This window comes from Aythya fuligula, chromosome 2, assembly GCF_009819795.1.
Source record: "Aythya fuligula isolate bAytFul2 chromosome 2, bAytFul2.pri, whole genome shotgun sequence".
Lineage (NCBI taxonomy): Eukaryota > Metazoa > Chordata > Aves > Anseriformes > Anatidae > Aythya > Aythya fuligula.
The window spans coordinates 45,622,684-45,641,675 of NC_045560.1; the positions used below are offsets into that span (position 1 = coordinate 45,622,684).

The following is an 18,992-nucleotide window of genomic DNA, read 5'->3' on the forward strand; positions in this document are numbered from 1 at the left end:
AGAGGAGAAGTGTTGGGCTCTGAAGGGGTAACTGACTCTTCTCCTTTTCCACAGAATTGCACATGTGGTATCTTCTAAATCACATTTATGTTGAAGTGAGGTTTACAAGAAAGGTTATTTTGACTTTCTGGCCTCAGCACACAAACGGTTTTGTAAACTACACTCAAAAAACATCCCTGCTTCAAAAAAAAAAAAAAAAAGGGCAGAATTTCACCACTCTGTGAACAAATCAGAAGCAGCTTTCATGTTGAACTTTGTGAGGAGTTCACTGAGAACCAGACATCTGGTCAGGAGTTCTAAATCATCAGAACAAATAAGTTCTTGGAAGGCAAATGCATACCTCAGTTTCATGCATACTTTTTCCCATCTAAGCACAGCAAAAAAGGACAAATTCCTGGCCTTTCTACTCCTTCCAGCCTGAAGTTCTGAACATCCCAAACAAATTTCAGTCCAACTTTGAGCATAAATTCCAGAAAGAAAGAAGTTCTAGTCCAACGCAGGTCTCTGAAAGATTCCAGTGCTTTGAAAAAAATGCAGGCTGCCTGGATGGAATAAATCCCTAGTTTATAAATGGCATTCACATGTTACTTCTGGAATTCAGAGAAATTGCAGGAGGAGGGGAGGGAAGAGCCACAGACGCCTGTCATTTTGGCTGGAGTTAGTTGCAGTTCTGCAAGAAACTCACAATCCAACAAACAGAAATTACAGAGATTTTAGGAGGTCAGTTTTAAGTACGGTTCTGCGTTGACAGGCTTTATAATCAGCATTTTCATACATATGTCTGCACGACCTATCCAAAACCTGTAAACCACAACGCTGCTCCACTTGGAGTCATTGTAAGTTTAACTAACATATTGTATTTTAAAATCCTTCATTGCACTCACACATGCAAAGACAAAGACACTTCAAAATGTGCGTAGAGGACTGATCACAACCCTATGAGAAACCTAATCTTTGCTATCAGAGGGCTCAAGGTGCTGACCTTCACAAAATCAACTCATATATGGGTTCTTCTTGGCAGAGAGTACTAAATGTAGCACAGACAGTACAAACTTCACTGGTTTCATAAGCCAATGGCACTTGATTTTTGCAATTTCATTACCTGTTTCTCATTTTGCAACTTAGTTACCTGTTTTTCAATGTCCCATCTTTCAATTTTTGGCTAGGAATATGAAGGTAAGATAACCTACTCCTTGAATACTCAGAACACCTATAGCTCTTGTCACGTTACTGCTCAGCCAGCTGGGTTACCTCTTCCAGTTAAAGATCAGAGGTCTGTGGTGACATTTACCATCTCAGCAACTTCAGAGGCACTGATGGACAGATGTTCTGGACTCTCCTCCAAGAACAGACTGGATTGAGTAGGGTGGATGGCAGCGTGCTGTTGGCTGCTGTCAGCAGAGATCTAATGGAGACGAGGGGATTTTCTCAATTTTCCCCCTCCTCCATCCCATTTTTACACAGCTGCAGGTGCTTCTTAGTTGAACGATCCATTGGCACTTTGCATCCACTCTTCCACTTTTGAGCACACAGGCCCATACTAAAATGCAGCCTGGCGTGATGGCATTATTCCTGTACCCTGACTGGAGGCTTCTCTTCTCCCTGTACCCTGCAAAGCTCTGAGGAACCGAGGCACTGCAATAACAGCCCAGTACTTACACGAGTTGCCTTCCTGCAGCCTGCCCACAAGACCTCTTAGCCACTGACAATGCAAATGCCTTTTCTGCAGGTAAATGCACAGACATATAAAAAGCCCCCCCAGGGAGCTTTCTCAGTTCTGCCCTGGTTATTCTATCACGCTGGGGACAATATTGAGACGAGCCATCCAGGAGAACTGCAAGGCTCCCTTATTTTATGGATACAGAGCTCAGGCCTCTTAAGCAATGACGTGACTTGCAAGGAGCAGACATGCTGGAAGCAACCCAAATATCCTTATCTATCATGGCAAACACCAGAAAAAATGCTATGACAACTCAAGATGAAGGCTCTAGCTAAGAACTCAGCACAAACACTGCAGCATTCTTTCTTCGGTCTGTAATTCCTCTTCCAATCTATTTTTCTTCTTCTCGTGAACACAAATGAAGCTAAAAGAATGTGGAAAACATCTGCCTGTTACGTTCCGAGCTGTCCACTTCGAAAACCTTTCCTTTCATGTACTCCAAAATAGCTGAAACACAGACAGATGGCTAATCCAGCCCTAGCAGGTGTGTCAGTTTAGCCAGCGTGCCAAAAGGCGAAACCTGACTTTGGGTCTGCCCAAAGCCTCTCTTCATCATTTGGCATCAATATTGCATTTACTGAAACTCATACAATTGCTATAGGATACAGGGAAATCCAACTAGAATTAAAGCTCTGAAAGACCAGGAAAGGCTCCTGACCCTCTGCACAAGACAATACCTGCACAAGAGACCAATTTGAGCTCTAGGGATTGTGGAAATTTAAGCAAGATCCAGCTATCTCAGGAATTCTTAGCACAAGTCCATACCTCAGTGCTGAAATACCAACATCTGCATGTGAAACACAGAACTGTTGCATCTTTCATCTCCAGGAAAAGCACTGCCTCCTTATAACCCAGGCAGCGCACTTGCACGTGGAAGAAACATTGCCTCATGGAAGGAACAGCATCTTATTTTTCCTCTACAGTTTCTGAAGAAATATTATCAAACACTGCTGTGATTATGAGCCTGACTGGTAACATCCAATTCCCTGAGAACTCTCCCACAGGGCGCAGGAGAATCTGCTTATCCTCTGGCTGACAGCTTGCTACTTGTTTTCACATCTGTTTGCTATCACCTTCCCAGTTTTGTCCCATATCTAATACCGAATGAGCCAACATTCCACTCCATTCCACAAAAAGCATCCATCTCTTCATTGTATCCCCTGAAAAGTTACTAAAAAGTGGGATAAATGGTTCTCTTAAATCCTTACATAGGCAGCTATCAAAAAGCAGAGTACTGCCCTGATGAAATGATGCAGCAACTTCCTACTGGCTGCTGTCCTAGAAAAGATCTCTCCCACTTTTTCCTCCTTTTCACATTTTAAGTGTGTGATCTGTTAAACCCTTTTGACTATACGAAAAAGGGACTTTCAGGACTAACCCAAACTGTAACATACTGAAGTAGTAGGAGTTTCGATGTTTGAAAGAATACTTGCATGCCAGGGAACAGGGAAGAAAGTAGGAAACGTGACACCTCAGCACAGAAGTTTCAAGGAAAGCAGGATTTTTTTCTTCTTACTGGCGAGTCAAAATGAAAGTGCAACTGATTTCCAGAGGAGGGTGTGGTGCCTGAAGACAAAATGTAATGTGTCAGACCAACTCAGACCATTTCACTGGAGCACATCTCAGTTGCAGTACCTGCTACCACTCTGCTGACAAAAGGTTAGTTTTCTTTTATTTTTTGCAGTTCTGTATGCTAGCAATGATGTATCTATCTTATTTACAAGTGGAAGAGCTAGGATTTACTCTTCCTTAAGTTGGCTTTACAGAGAGACTTCATTTAACTAAGGCACATGCTTGTTTCCAATTTTAAAAATAGATTTGTTCAGTAGAAGAGGAGGAGGTTACTGCTCGATTCATCAAAGAACAGTCTGTATGTTTAAACTGGGAATATTAACTTCATTCAACATGCATTTGGATGATCAATTCCATGTCAAGTTTATCACACAGAAATGCTGAATTTGTATCTAACTAGAAGGTTGGAAAAATAATGCAAAAAATCATACAATGCTGTCTATTAATATACCTATTAACATATCTCCTAGAAAACAATACTTGAAAAAGCAGCTGAGGTTCCGAGCTGTTTTGGGTACGTGTGGGCAGTTGTGTATGCAATAAGACTCCTTTCTGTGCATGACATCCTGAGCACTCTCCAGCTGTAAGATTCAGTGTACCCACACGAATTTGATTCTGTAAGAAATTCCGCTGGGGCATAAAGTGGCTCGCTCTGCGGGCTGAGACTAAATCTGTTCCTGCACCGTTCAGCAACTGGCTCTGCGGGACAGCTGTGCTTTATGGAGCGTGTATGCGTGCGTGTGCCTGAGAAACAACATCAAGAGGAATGTCATAATACGAATAGGCGTGCTAGCCAAAATATGACTTTATTTTCAAGGGAGAAATGTCAACTATTGAATGCTACATAACTGTTTCTGTCAAGGACTTAGGTCAGCCAAAATCACGTAAGGCAGCAGAGCATGTTCCCTGTCACAGCCAAACTGCTTTGTGATATCCAGACTTCATAAAGTTTGCACTGAAGTGTTTGTTATTTGGCTTCCAAGCAAATTTGCCAGTGATGCAATTTGATTAAGCATTCCCAGATAGGGGAACTTCTGTAATAGAAGTTTAGACCACAGATTGAACTTTTCAATTAAAGTTTTAATTTTTTTTTCTAATCTTGGCTAAGAGGATTAAACTGAGGCTGCAGCAGTTCCCCTTCTACTAAAAAAAGAAACATTTGCTGCTGATGTCTAAATCTCTCCTTGAAGTATTATAAAGCTGCGAAAGATCATCGCTGCTGAAAAAGTCTGCTAACCTGAACTGTTAGGCACAGAGTTGACACCCCTGATAAACTTAATAAATAGAATTACGTTACTTTCCAGTCTGCACATCTCATTTAGGCAACAGTAAATGATAAGACTGCAAGACTTAAACTATGAGTAATCATTGTTTTGAAATGTTAACCAAAAAATTCTATATAGTCATTGATGGTGAAAGCCATACCAAATGGTTAATTCCTAATCAAAACAATTTTTAAAAATTATACAGCAGAGTCACTTAGAAAAAAACACCACAATATAAATATCAAGTAAGAACAGACATTATTCATTTCTGTCTATTTAATTGGTCTGTATACCTGAACGAGCCATCAGTCAGTAACTTTTTTCCTGGTAGGCAGAATACGTGAAAAATATTTTTAAGAAGATAGTTTGTCATAAAGATTTGGCAAACGTTCATTTAACCTCCTGTCTCAAAAACAGAGACAGTATTTGGAGTTTTTCAAAGCTTGAAAAAGCAAAACTGCAGCTCTGAGCAGAATGTCAGATAAAAATCTGTTTTCTGTAACATTGGCCTCAAATTCAGAAAATTGCAGAAGACGAGAAAGGGGCACATGTTTTTCATTTTCAGCAGCATTTTGCTACATCTGTTGAGAAATCTTAATCCCATCTATTTTAAGAGAATGGGGCTCTGCAACACTGTAGTTTACAACAGAAAGAATTTCAGCAAATTAGTCAATGAAAACAATTACAACAGAATACAATACTGTAGGACATGGCTTGCTTAAGACACAGTCTGAAGATAAGATCACTTAAACTTCAACCTTAAACAGGCAGTGAGAATACAGCCCTGGTGTTTATGGAATAAATCCATCATGAGGCAGTACTTGAAAAAACCAGCTCAGATTCTGCACTGTTTGGGTACTTGTGGGCAGTTTTGTATGTGACAAGATTCTTTTGTGTGCATAACATCCTGAGCAGTTTCCTAAGATTCAGTCTGCCCACCTTAGTTTGATTCTGTAAGAAATTCCACTTGGGCATAAGTCGGTTCATTGCATGAGACAAAGACTAAACTAAGGCTCTTCCGCCACCGTTCAGCAATTGACTCCATGGGGTAGTTGTGCTTTATGTACAAAGTTTTAAAACTTAAAACCAATATTATTTCTTCATTGTCTGTCTTCTCAATCCCTTAGCTCCTTCCCATCCCTCCTCCCTTTCTTTTTTTTTTTTTTTTTTTGACTTTTAGGATGGTCATGGGCTGGGATATGAGCAACTCAACTGATTACTGGACTGAGGATGAGGAGGAGGACCTCAACTCTGTCATAGATTACAACATGTACGAGCTTCTCTGTGAAAAAGACGATGTGAGAAAGTTCAGGAAATTATTCCTTCCTGTGTTCTACGCACTGACTTTCACTGTCGGAGTCGCAGGAAATTCCTTAGTGGTAGCAATTTATGCCTACTGCAAGAAACTGAAGACCAAGACAGATATGTACATCATGCACCTCGCCATCGCCGATCTGCTCTTGCTCTTCACACTCCCTTTTTGGGCTGCCAACGCAGTGCAGGGATGGGAACTTGGAACATCCATGTGCAAGCTCACTTCTTCGCTGTACACCATGAATTTCAGCTCTAGCATGCTGTTCCTGGCCTGCATCAGTGTGGACAGATACAGGGCGACTGCTGGAACCCAAGGGCACAGAAGGGGTGGCAAACGCTGCAGCATGACCTGCTGCTGTGTCTGGCTGGCTGCCGTACTGCTCAGTATCCCTGAACTGATCTTTAACCAAGTCAAAAAGCACAATAACAGGAACGAATGCCTTCCTGTATTTCCAGCGAACATGGAAACGCTCTTAAAAGCGACCATTCAAATCCTGGAAATTATCCTGGAATTTCTGCTTCCTTTCCTAGTAATGCTGACCTGCTACTCGGTCACTGCTCGAGCAATCTTTAGATCTGCAAACACCAAAAAGTCTCGACCTTTCATGGTTCTGCTGGCAGTGGTGGCCGCTTTCATTATTACTCAGCTGCCTTACAACATTGTTAAGTTCTGGCGAGCCATAGATATCATCTATTTATTGATTACTGACTGTGATGCAAGTAAAACCATAGACATTGCGCTCCAGGTCACCAAGAGCATCGCTTTGTTCCACGCCTGCCTGAACCCTCTTCTGTATGCCTTTTTGGGCGCCTCCTTTAAAATGCACATTATGAAAATAGCAAAGAATTACGGCCACTGGAGAAGACAACAGCAGAACGGAGTGACTGAAGAAATTTCTATGAATTCTGAAGACCGTACTGAGCAAACAGTTAGCTTCACCATATAGACTATTATTGCATTACCTTACTCAAAAAGGGGAAATATTTACTAACTTCGGGGGGGGGGTGGGGGATATTCTTTCAACAGCTGTTTCTCTGCAAGCCAACTTTCAGATGAATCTCTGAACCTGCAGACTAGCCAAGACACTACACTGCAATTTAAAGTGGAACATCATTATCAAAATTAAGTATTGAGCAAGAGCAAATACTGAAAGTGCCAGGAACAATTCAGGTATTTACCACAAACAAACCAAAATATTAAGATTTAAAAATGGGGTATCGGTTCATGGCTGAGAATTGAGAGGGGAAAAAAAGCTATTTTCTAGATGTATTTTCACATACGTATAGCAACAAGAACATCCTCCACAAAAAAAACACTAACTCCTGCTCTGCAGCTACTTAAAATGACCTTTCATCTCTCCATTTGTTGCTTGCCCTAAACTTCAACAAGCCCAGTGTCCTATGGGAGGCATGTTCCACATCTCTGTAAATGTATCATCAAATGTAAATGCCAAAATAGTGAAGTTGAAGCATTAGCAGAAATATAAGAAAAAGTTTTAAGTGAATTTTCAGACCCAGGGCCTGGAATTTCCTGTCAGAATCTGTAAAATGAACAAGACACTGAAATAACTATAATCTTCTAAATTTTGCTGAGATACAATAAAATATAAGAACATTAAAAGTGCACTGCCTTTCATTTTTTTCATATCTTTATCTTTGCTTTGCTTTAGTAGGTATTGACATCTCTCATCACAGACTTTTATCAATCAGCAAAGGCTAGAAGCCTGGCTCTATGAACAAGAGAGGTTCTGACTCCATGTGGAGCTTGTGGTTGGTGGGATTTACAGTGTTTCCATAGAGAAGTACCAAAGCTGTCCTCTACCCCAGGGCTGGCAAGAATTACAGAAAAACAGCAGTTTTCTCTTAGTCCCCGGAAAGATTTGAAATACATTGATGTATCAGGTTTCCAAATGCAAAAAAAAAGGATTATTACAACATACTGTCCCTGCCTTCAAACATCCTATGGACTCTAACAAAGGGCCTGAGCTACGGCTTATGAAAGCCAACAGGAATCTCCCAGTTTTAGTCACTGTTCCTAATTACATAATTATGGACTAAAAGAAAAAGAACTAAGATGACAGACAAGAAACGACTGTAGCATAAACAAGACACAAACCTCTTCTCTCTGTTTAGATGACAAAAGCTTAGAGAATTTCAGTCCAGTATTTTGAGGAATAGCAGAGCACGAACAGGGAAATCAGAGGTGCTCGACAGATGGCCTACACACCCACCATAAGTCTGACATGTTTAAACTATGCTGGATTTACTGTAGATGTGCAAAGCACCCATACATAGCATGGTAAGAAACTCAGTTCTTCCAATGAAGCTAACAACTTCCTGCATTGTCTTCACACATACATTAATTTCCTGTGTGTGTGAATTACAACTTGTCTTCACACACACATAGCAACTGCACCTGAAATGAGATCCTGACCAGGCTGACAGGCTTCTGGAATTCCCAAACATCAAAGATCCTCATGTTCACCCAGACTAGAGAAGAAACAAAAAACCAAAAACAACCCAGCAGAAAAGGAGACCGTGACAGAGCTGTAACCCCACCAGGCAGAAAATGAAATTCTACATGTAAGACAAAGCTGCATGTATGTGTTTCTCAAACTTCTTGACATTTCAGTGCCTATTATGAGTCTGTCTTTACACAAATCTGACTGCCCTAATTATTTTGATTAGGGGTAAGACAAAGCAAATGATGCTTACTCTGAATACTCTTTTTCTGTGTATGACCTGCTAAAACACTTTCCCATTACTTCCTTAGGAACTGCAACACAGTTGTGAGACACTTCCTGAGCAAGGGTAGCAGCTAGCAGTCAAGTGACACTTTTAGGTCAGGAGGCTAGATACCATACCTGCCTCCAGTTCTGTGGTACTAGGAAAGAGAGCAAGCCCTATCTTCTGGTGAGTTTAAGTATTGCACAAGCATATCTGCATAGGTCGCTGGCCCACACAAAGGTACACAAATGAAACATTAAAGTTTCGTTACAGCTAGTAACTCAGCTTCCAAATTCCTAGTGAATTACCATTTTCCAGAATATATCACTCATGTTTTGGTAAAAAAATAAATAAATAAAAATAAAAATAAAATAAAAAAAAAGGTCCTCCAAAATCAGGGACATTTAATACAAAGTCCAACTCACTGATTTTTCTGGGAAGTTTCTGGTATGAAAATCACATGTAGGAGGCAGTCTGTCAGTGTCACAGACTAGATTAACAATCAGGCCAAATTTTACTGGAGCTGTTCAAGCCTCACACACAAGCTGCCAAAGACATCTTCATAAAAACAAAGCTTAAAGACTGTGATCATAAATGTGAAAGTCACCAGATGGAGAGAGATACTTTGAAGAGCAATAGCAGCATTCACTCTGGAAACTAAACTGAGAGGTTCTAAAATGGACCCAAAAACTCCAATGGGATTTAAGTCTTGGACTTCCACAGAACAAAAGCTTCATTCTACTCTTTCTGTTGTTTTACCTTCTATTCTCTTTATTCAAGAAGAGTAAATTTTCCATCTCAGAAATGGAAGACAAACATTTCAAACTTTATCAGCTCTTGTAAAGAACTGTAGATGTAGTCACTCTTTGTAGGGTTTCTGTACTTACCACTGCTCCACCACTTCTTGCCATTGATCACATAACTGTTTCCATCTCGCTCGATGCTGCATCGCATATTGGTGGCATCACTTGAAGCTACATCAGGTTCTGTGTTAAAGAAAAAAAAACAAACCACAAATACACATCACTGGATTAAATACACAGGTAGTACTACCACCACAAATATAGGGATCTAGACATACTCTTAAGACAGCATCGCTGTTCTGCTCCCAGCAGAAAAGCTGCTTTCAGAACCTCACTCTGCTGGTGATCAGAGGTATTCTATTTTCTAATAATATGTTATTCATAGCCACTTTAAAATTGCTTGTTTTTGAACTCAGACTACTCTTGAGAGTAAACATCCTTCTTCCTTCCGTGATGTTTTTAAATCCTTCCCCTTCCCGATGTACTTAGATAACAGTCATGTCTCAGCCTTTATCCTCCTAGATGCTTGTCAAATGAAAATACAGAGATTTAAACTACTTTTGTGATGGATCATGAAATAGGTTACATCTAGAATAGGGTAGGCCACCTTCTTTAAGGTGAAAGCATCCACTTCCTGTTGGGGAACATTGTGACACAGAAATTGCAAAATAAGAGCCTACCTCTGCAAGAGAGGGTTCTCTCAACTCTTTCAGACACGGGAAGATACAGGTTTTGACATCACATGTTCAAAAGCTACCAGAAATGCTGAATACCACAAGCTTTGAAAAGCAAAAATGAATATAATGCTGATCTACACACAAAGCAAATCCTTTGTATGTTTTCCAATTTATCTTCAGGTTACATCTTAAAACCTCTACCTGTGACATACTGTGAAAATACAAATCTTAAACCAGAATAAAGATACTTGTATCTATATGTATGTTTCTAGGGAACCCCCAAAACATACTTAAAAGAACAGGATAAATTCTATCATAAATCTGGTTTGTACAATAAAATATGTTTTGCTACTACTAAAACTAAATTGAAAGCATATGGAAATGATAATACAGTAAAATAGGAGAAATAGTAACTACCAGGGAAGGGCAACAAGGGTGTTTCACCTTGCACTCATACCTTAGAGGTGATTTCACATTCAATCACATTCCCAGATACTGTGGAAATGTCTGCACGAATTCATTGACATATAACAATTTGCTGTTTTATACTTTTTGCATGTGACGTTCTTAAATTTCTGCCAAGGTTTCTCATTTTCTTTTTTTGAGAAAAAAATTACCTGTCATGCAGAAGCAAGAACTAATTTTCCCTTCTAGAAGAGGCTCCAGCCACTCTTTCTTTTGCTCTTCAGTCCCATACATGTGCAGGACCTCCATGTTTCCAGTGTCTGTAAGAAACGAGCAGTCATGTTTACTTCTTCAGACACAAATGGTAAGGCATAAGATGCCCAATTTTTTAATGTTCTCAGTGCTGGAGGTAAAGCACAGGGTTTGCTAACCAGGTGCGTGACAGTTGAAAACCTCAGGAGCAAAGAAGCATTTCCCTGTCTCCTCAGCTATTAGCGCATAGTCAAGCTGGCCGAGACCACTGACATCTGGGAGAAAAAGGTTCCACAGACCTTCTGCTTTGGCCATTTCCTGTTCAGAGAATTAGGAGGGAAAAACATTAGCAATAAATCTTTAAACAGCAATTAAATTCTGGCTTGCTGACCATTTTCCTCCTTCCTGCCTAGCATACTGTCCATTATATCTGATGCCTTTCTTCAAAGGCTATTTTCAGTGGGTATGGTTTTGAATTAAAGTTCTGACACACCCCTCACATAACTCTCTTTTGCTTTTCTCATTTGTAATTCACAACTCCTTTTGCATCCTTCCTTCTTTTCCTTTCATAGTTCCTCATTCTGTTTCTTTTCATGTAGAGAGAATAACTTCTCCAGCAGAATAAACCAATATTTCTTACAGTCCATGTCTGTTTTTTCACAGCTAGGGAGTTCAAGAATATTTATTATCCCATACCTTCAGTCTCTCAAGCACTGGCGGTTTCTTCCATTTTTCCTCAGTATTCCCATGTCTAGCATAGTATTCTATTATTTCCTAAGAGAAACAATTAAAAAGTTGCTGTTTAAACTAAGAACATGTGTAACATACACAAATGATGTTTTCTTTTCCGCAGCTACACCTCAAGGAACCAGTATAAAATATTCAACGCAGCTTTTAATTATATGGTTGGTTTCACTATAAAACATAAAATGTAATTCAAAATCAAACTGCAATTTCCTCATTTCGCAAGACTTCAAATGCATCATGGAGATGACCCCAGTCAACACGTTATTTCATACATGGAAATAGTTTAGAGTGGTTGAAAACGCATGCTGACAAAAGCAGAAAGCAAGTGTATTCTGACGATAAACGCAACTCTTAGCAAACAGTACCACCACACAACAGGAATGAACCCAAAAGTAAAGCAACAAATAAAAGCCTGGCATACTGACACTTAAGAGTCAGGCTTCTCATCACAAAAATCAGGTGCGTAAGCTAGTTGATAATTGTTTAATTTGAAAGAACACATTTTTTTTTAACGTTTTTTTTGTAATCAGTCATTCCAGGCATCAAGAATTAGTTCCGTCTAACTGGTCCAGAACTTGTTTTAGAACTAATAAATTATTGCCCTTTTCCTGCAGATTTTACAAGTCCTGGCTCGCAATTCCTGTTATGAGAAATAACTTATATGCACAACTCTATTCATCTGCAAAACTTCCATGGTTATTTGTGGTTTGTTTGTTTTTAAAGCAAGTACACCTAATTATTGCAAGGCTTCCTTGGACAATCCATAACAAATTACCAACAGACTTCTAGGAAACCTTGGATATAAAGTGTTTCTGCTCTCAATTTTTCTTTGCAGATGCATTCATAAGTCTTCCAGATTAATATGTTCTCTGCACTTCTGCCTGACAGCAAAAAGAAAACAAACCACACCCTAATATTCTTAAAATAGAAGATTTACAGAGTCCCGGAAAAAAAACAGCAACATGCTATCATGGAAGTTATGCACAAACACTTTACTGAGTGTTAAGATTTCCAAAACAAAACAGTGCAGGATACTTTCAGATGAAAGCAAACACAAACAGGTTAGCTTGTCCCATCATATAGTCAGCATTAGCCGAGAGAAATGGCTGACTAGTTACAGAAACAAAAGTCAGTGGAACAACATGCTTGTCCCCATGCTAGATGAAGACAAATCAGTTCCTCAAACTTAACTGCAAAGCTTCTAACAAGAAATCCAAAGATAGCCACGTTGCAATGCACAGAAACAGTGGTAACCATGATGCAATAACTAGTATGATCCTTAGTGATTAATCACTAAGACATTCTGGTTACTCACAATTTCTGTACAGGATAAAGAAAGATATGTGATGCACTTTTTTTTTCTTTTGCCACAGCTGGTGTGACAACACAGCAGAATTAATAAGTATTTTCAATAAAGGATGCCAGAGTACCAATAAAAGGAGCTTTAAAAATATATCTGGGAGAGGCTAAACATCCTGGCCACACAGATGTGAATTCTGTATCAATTAAAATAAAGGGAAACCAAAGTGCTGTCCTGATTTTGCTTCTCCTTGGAACTGAAAAGCAAAGTAATTCATAAGAGAAAAGAAGACAAAAACCTAAGTAGGATTTTGAATTTACGAGGTTGAACATTGTCTGTGATCTTCCTAAAGAAAAGTAACACAGCACCTATGTGTCTGTACAACACTGGAAATAAATAAGCATCTTCATACCGTAAGAGTTCTAAGGTTTTTGTTAAAGGTATGTTAGATTTTTTAAAAAAGTTTTTCTTTAGAGTACTTCTTAAACCTTGAAAAGTTTAAAAAGTAACTTTTAATTTTCATTAATAATGCATACAGCATTTTACATCTGCAAAAAAAAAATCAGGCATGCTATAAGGATTTCTGTTAACATTTTGCAATGCCACAAACATGAGTGCATGAAAAAAAAAAAAAAAGCAGTTGTGGAAAAGAAAAAATGCAACGCAAGATGATAAAACTTGCATACATAGTTAACATTTTTATAAACTCTTCTCATAAAATACTCATTTATAAATAAGTTTACAAAAAGCTTTTACCTTCTCAGCTGGATATACATGCTGCTTCATGAACTGCTTTACTTTCAGCAGAATTTCTTCACCTTTCTTACTTTGATGGAACAACTCTCCAGAAATTCTGTCATGTGTGCTGCTGCTGAAAGACAATCTAAAGAACATCCAACGTGAACATCCAATATAAGACCTTATTTTCCCTTATGATAATATAAGCTGCCTTATACAAGCATTTAAATAAGGCATTGTAAAAGCTTTGCCTTGCTTTTGACCAGTAGTTTAGACCACCTCTTACCTTTTTGAGAGTTCTAACCCTTTTTCTGCCAAAGGCTGCACCATCTTAGCAAATTCATGACTATTCTCTGCAGAAGCATTTCCAATGAGATATCTAGCATACACACCCTACAACCAAAAATAAAGGCATATATGGTATAATTAGGCAATTTGAAATGTCTCTGGTTTAGATTGGTGAATTCTTCAACTATGAAATTACACTTAAACATGCATATTCTTAATAGGAAAAAAAATAGCACCCAAACAGATTTTACAGCGATATATTCATACTGCTTTCGGTCCATTTGTGATATATAGTGGAGAGGCTGAGCCCACAAAACAAAAAGAACCAAAGCTAAAGTGGTTATTAAGCCCCCAAACTGAAGGAAAAACACCAAAATTAGTAGAGCAAAAAGAGTACGTCTAGGCTGATACTGCGAGCAAGCCCTGCCTGTCCCTTAAGCCAACTGACAGCAATATACATGTATGATTACCAAAACCACAACCACATTAACTACACATATATACACTTGTAATCCAAATTAATAATAGGTTGCTTATATCACATTTGGTAAACTTAACTTCTGCTGCAACTCCTAAAAATATACTCATGCCTTACAACAGCTGAATATCTAACACAATGTACTTTATGAAGAACAAATTCTATGCTGGAGAGTTATCTGTCATAAGCATCTAAGATACTTCTTCTACAGGAATAAACTGAAATAGGTTTCCAGTTATTTAAAAAAAATCTCACTTTGAACAAATATTACTGACCTACAAACACTCGTAATAAAAATGTAACATGTCAGAAAATGTGAGTGTGTTACCTGCGATATCCCTGCCATTTTAAAAAATGACAAAGCAAGAAAGAAATTGAAGTTGGAGAAAGTAGTGCTAATACCCCGGCAGCGACAGTAAATAGAAATCAGTTCTTCAAATGAGGGGTTCACTATTAAAAAAATAAATAAAAATAAGAGAGAAAGAGTATGTTAGGATGCTCAACATTTTCTAGGATCTGATTCTTCAAATATTTAAACAGCTTTTTCAGCTGAGACATTCCATTAATATAGTAAAAAAATAAAAAAAATTAAAAAAAAAAGATTTATCATTTCTCATGTCCTGAGAGGTAGAGAACCAAAAGGAAACATGTAAAACAAGTAAAAAAAAAGTAAACATAACACTTCCTTACTCCTCCCCGACCACCACTCCAATCAGGAAATTATTGCACCACAGTTTATTCTGTTTTTTCAATTATCAACATAAATTTACATTTAAATTTATGTTTGCCTCCATTATCTTTATAAGAAAGGTTCAAAGTAAGCTTTTATTGAATTAATGTACTATGGCTCACCCATATTCTATTAAAACAGAACTACCTTAAACTTCACTATTGGCACATCTACAGTGAAGAAAACTGCAAAGTTCTCATCAAGTGCAGAATGGTGTATTTATTAATTTAACTTTTAATTAGTGTTTATAAAAAGTCACACACGAAATACGTATCAACCACAGAATTCACGAAGACAAAAAGATTATAATTTCATACCTATAGTGTTTTTGAAATTGAAGACAGTTCCTTGACCTAAGCCTTTAAGAGATGTAGGCCAAAAGTAGAACATAGTAGCATAGGCTAAATCTGCTAGAGGATGACCGGTGGTTGAAAGTTCCCAGTCCAGCACTGCCAAAACACGAGCCTTAAATAAAAATAATAAAAATTTAAAAATAAAGATAAAATCAGAAATAAAAATAAAAGCCTCAAGTGAACAATCAGAATAGAAAACTCTTCATCCACAAATGTACAACACACTTAGTATCCAAGATCTTTATTGGGTTACTATGTGTTTAAAATTAAAAACATGCACTGTCTACAGCAAAAGTAGTTCCATTTAGCACTTCATAAACATCTGCAAAAAATTAACATTCACACAGTGGCAGAAAACAAGGCCTTTTTCCAATGAAAATCTGTTTTAAATTCTACATTTTTGAATAATATTCTCCCTGTTAGAAACTTCTAAACTGTCCTAGTCTTAAACTATGTACAAAAAACTTCCCTACATGGCCGTGCCTGCGTATACAGGAACAGTTTCTACAGATTGTTTAAGAGGACCTGTATATAATTTGGTCAACTCTTTTGCCTGTAGCAGGAACTGCTAGGAGAGTCTGCAAGACTGCCAGATTCTCTGTTTGTGGAGTCAAACAGCATATTTAAACCTACAGCCAGCTTCTATCAACTGATCTATGCACAACAGCAGGAATCATTGGGATCTGTTGTGTTTTCATGGTGCAAGCCAGGAGCTGAGTCAGCCTCCTTGCTGCAAGTCAGTCCCCTCCGCCAACTCGCTTAGATTCTGGGGAGTTACTGGACCACGCAGGCAACAGATGACAAAGGGGACCTAGCACACAGGCACAACCCCAAAAGCCACGGAGATTAACTGAAGCCCTACCACAGATTTCCATGGGCTCTGGATCAGATTCTTAACCAGCTTAATGAGTCTTCAGTAAGTCCTTCAGTTGCACTGAATTCATTATGATTTATTAACATAAAATGATATTTTTCTGGACTTTCAATTAGACACTTGAGCTACTGAACGCATTAGGTACCCAAGTACTGTACAAAGAGCATGAGGAGGAGTTAAGTTCTCCTCTGTTTCTTTCAAAGATGTATAATCTAAACGCATAGAGGATGGAATTATTGTTTGTATTAAGATTTGCAAAGAGAGTCAATCAGTTTTGAATGATAGCTAAGACAACAAATAACTAGATATCCATGCGTACTTCTTCTTCATAGTCTTTACACTGACGTAGAGCAAATCATGACCAAAACACCTCTAAGTCCCATTTCAAGTATGAACAAATGGAGAAACAAAAAGCGTTAAACGTACAAATATGTTTTGAATACCTCTGTTGGGTGGAAAATGATGTTATCTATTCTGAAGTCCCCATGAATCAGGGTTTCTTCATTATCATCAGCTGGCAAGTTGTTTGCTAACCACTCAGCCAGCTGGTTCATGGCAGGAATATCTGTATGAGCAGCTGCATCATATTGTCTTTTCCAAGTTGATACCTGAAAAGATACGAACATTTTAACAGCGTTACAGAATTGATCTGAATTACATTAACTTCATACTGTGGATAAATACTTGAAATAAATGAAGATGTCTAATAATTAAGACATGATGGTTATTTTTAAAGTAATTTAAAATTAACAAATTAGCTTGCAAATTAGCTTGCCACTCAAATAAATCTTCAAAGCCCTGACAAAACGAGAATTTTTCAAAAAGCTCTACCTGTCTTCTGCAGTATCCTGGACCTCTGCCATATTCTTGGAGACCCAACGACTGCAAATCAAAGGAGTGCAACTGGGCCAACGTTTCTATCATTGCAATGTACAACGCAGAACGCTCTGCTGGGCCCACTTCTGGCAGCGAGAGGTCTCGGAAGATGCGACCCTAGAGACATCATAAATCAGATATTTGGTGAGATGCGCACAGCAGATGAAGAGAAATACAGCTATATACATGTATTTCAGGAGACAAACCAAATGCAGTGAACCAGTAGTTCCTGTACAATCTAAAATTCCTCCCTCATTTGTTTTATTCTTTGCCCATGACAGACAAAGGGATTCACAGTAATCCCAATCATTAGTATGCAGAATATCTATTGGAAGCCAATTAAAATAAGAGAGATATATTCAGTAGATAAAAGTCTGAACTAGAGCACGCAATCTGACATCCTCACACTTGAAAGTACTGCCAAAAAAAAAATATAATAACGTTACTGTATTGTCCCTAACTGGCCCACAAACTCTTAAATTTGTAATTTCCTAGTCAACCTGATGACAGAATAATCAAATTTAATACATTTATTTTTTGGATTATTAGACAACTTTTAAGATAATGTACCAGAGAGAACCCACAACACTACTAACCGAATCATATTTTTGGACATAACTCACCAACTTTTTTTTCTTAATACACTTAAGTGTAAATATATATCAAACACATGTATATGATAGCCCATAATCTTCCCAATTTCCTTCCTTTTTTGTACATGCTCTTAATTTAAACAGAGATCCACAACTTTGAACACTTTTCCTTAGAACTCAAATTTCACACCACAGGTGTCCCAGAACATGTAAGAGACAACTGGGAATTTTTGCACAGACATGTTTCTCAGGGCTTCAGTTCTTCATGGAGTCTTTATTTCCCAAAGCCCTGCACTGTCTACATGTTGGAACACACCTCAACTTGTCAAACGAGCAAAGGCAGACAGAAGAGGATGTGATGAAAGAGATGAGGCCTGACTTCAAATCCTTGTCCCACAAGAAAAAAAAAAGTCAAAAAAGAAAACTTAGAATCACCCAAATCTCGTAGAAACAGCATCAACTCAGCCATGGCACACCTACAGTGATGGACCACAGAGCTATGCTACGTTCCTTTTGAAAGTAGTGCCTGAGCTAGAATCCTGTTCAGTTTTAATGAAAAATGTGATTGTATGTAATTACTACTTCCAGTAACAAATATGTTTCAGGACATCCAATAATTTCTTATAACTTTATAGTTTGACTGTTCTCCCTCTGAATTACATGTACTTTTTTCACAGCAGCAATATGGAGTCATTTCATGACATTCTTCTGAAAGCTCAATTGAGAAAAGGTTAAATAATGAGCAGAGTATTTTGGAAGAGATGGAAATAAGCTCTAGAGAAGCTGAAATCACTAAGAATCTCTGTCAGCTAGCACTTTTTAAAAATATTAGAGGATTATTTATATCGGTATTCCCTGGTATGCTTCAATAAGTTTTAGACAATTTAAAAGCAGCTTGTAGTAGGGAGAATGAAAAAAAAATTCTGCCACATTGGCTGACCAACCTGCACATGCTGCATTACATAAAATTCTGTTCCAATGACAGAGACATCACTGCAATACAACAGGGGCTCAGGGACTGGAAATCCAGCTGCAAATAAGGCTTTCTGCACATGATATTCTCTATCAACCTGAAGAAGACACAGAAAATTAGTTTCAGTGAACAGCTCCTAAGCATAAATCATCATCTTACTGAATACATTTAATGACAAATCTATCCTCTTACGTGTTAAGTGTACAGCACAGAAAATTGGAAACGATCCAAGTAATTTGAGGCACACCTAGGCATATCCAACAATCACTGCAATATGCTGCACCATCATGTATGGGAAGAACTTAAT

General features: G+C 38.3%; 2 protein-coding genes across 2 annotated transcripts in view; one reads left to right on the forward strand and one right to left on the reverse strand.

The window, feature by feature from the left end:
* The window catches only part of ACAD11 (acyl-CoA dehydrogenase family member 11), a 28,451-nt gene that overhangs the window by 7,686 nt on the left and 1,773 nt on the right, over positions 1–18,992 (reverse strand). The window contains exons 3-13 of the mRNA XM_032183089.1: positions 18,657–18,782; positions 17,075–17,236; positions 16,687–16,851; positions 15,334–15,481; positions 14,615–14,736; positions 13,807–13,913; positions 13,539–13,665; positions 11,432–11,509; positions 10,915–11,053; positions 10,696–10,803; positions 9,486–9,584 (exon numbers count right to left, since the gene is read on the reverse strand). Of these exons, the coding sequence (XP_032038980.1) occupies positions 9,486–9,584; positions 10,696–10,803; positions 10,915–11,053; positions 11,432–11,509; positions 13,539–13,665; positions 13,807–13,913; positions 14,615–14,736; positions 15,334–15,481; positions 16,687–16,851; positions 17,075–17,236; positions 18,657–18,782 (1,381 nt within the window). The remainder of the gene's footprint in view (positions 1–9,485; positions 9,585–10,695; positions 10,804–10,914; positions 11,054–11,431; positions 11,510–13,538; positions 13,666–13,806; positions 13,914–14,614; positions 14,737–15,333; positions 15,482–16,686; positions 16,852–17,074; positions 17,237–18,656; positions 18,783–18,992) is intronic.
* On the forward strand, positions 3,321–6,869 carry ACKR4 (atypical chemokine receptor 4). The gene is made up of 2 exons (XM_032183090.1): positions 3,321–3,379; positions 5,738–6,869. The coding sequence occupies exon 2, from the start codon at positions 5,739–5,741 to the stop codon at positions 6,816–6,818; it is 1,080 nt and encodes a 359-aa protein (XP_032038981.1). The 5' UTR covers positions 3,321–3,379; position 5,738; the 3' UTR covers positions 6,819–6,869.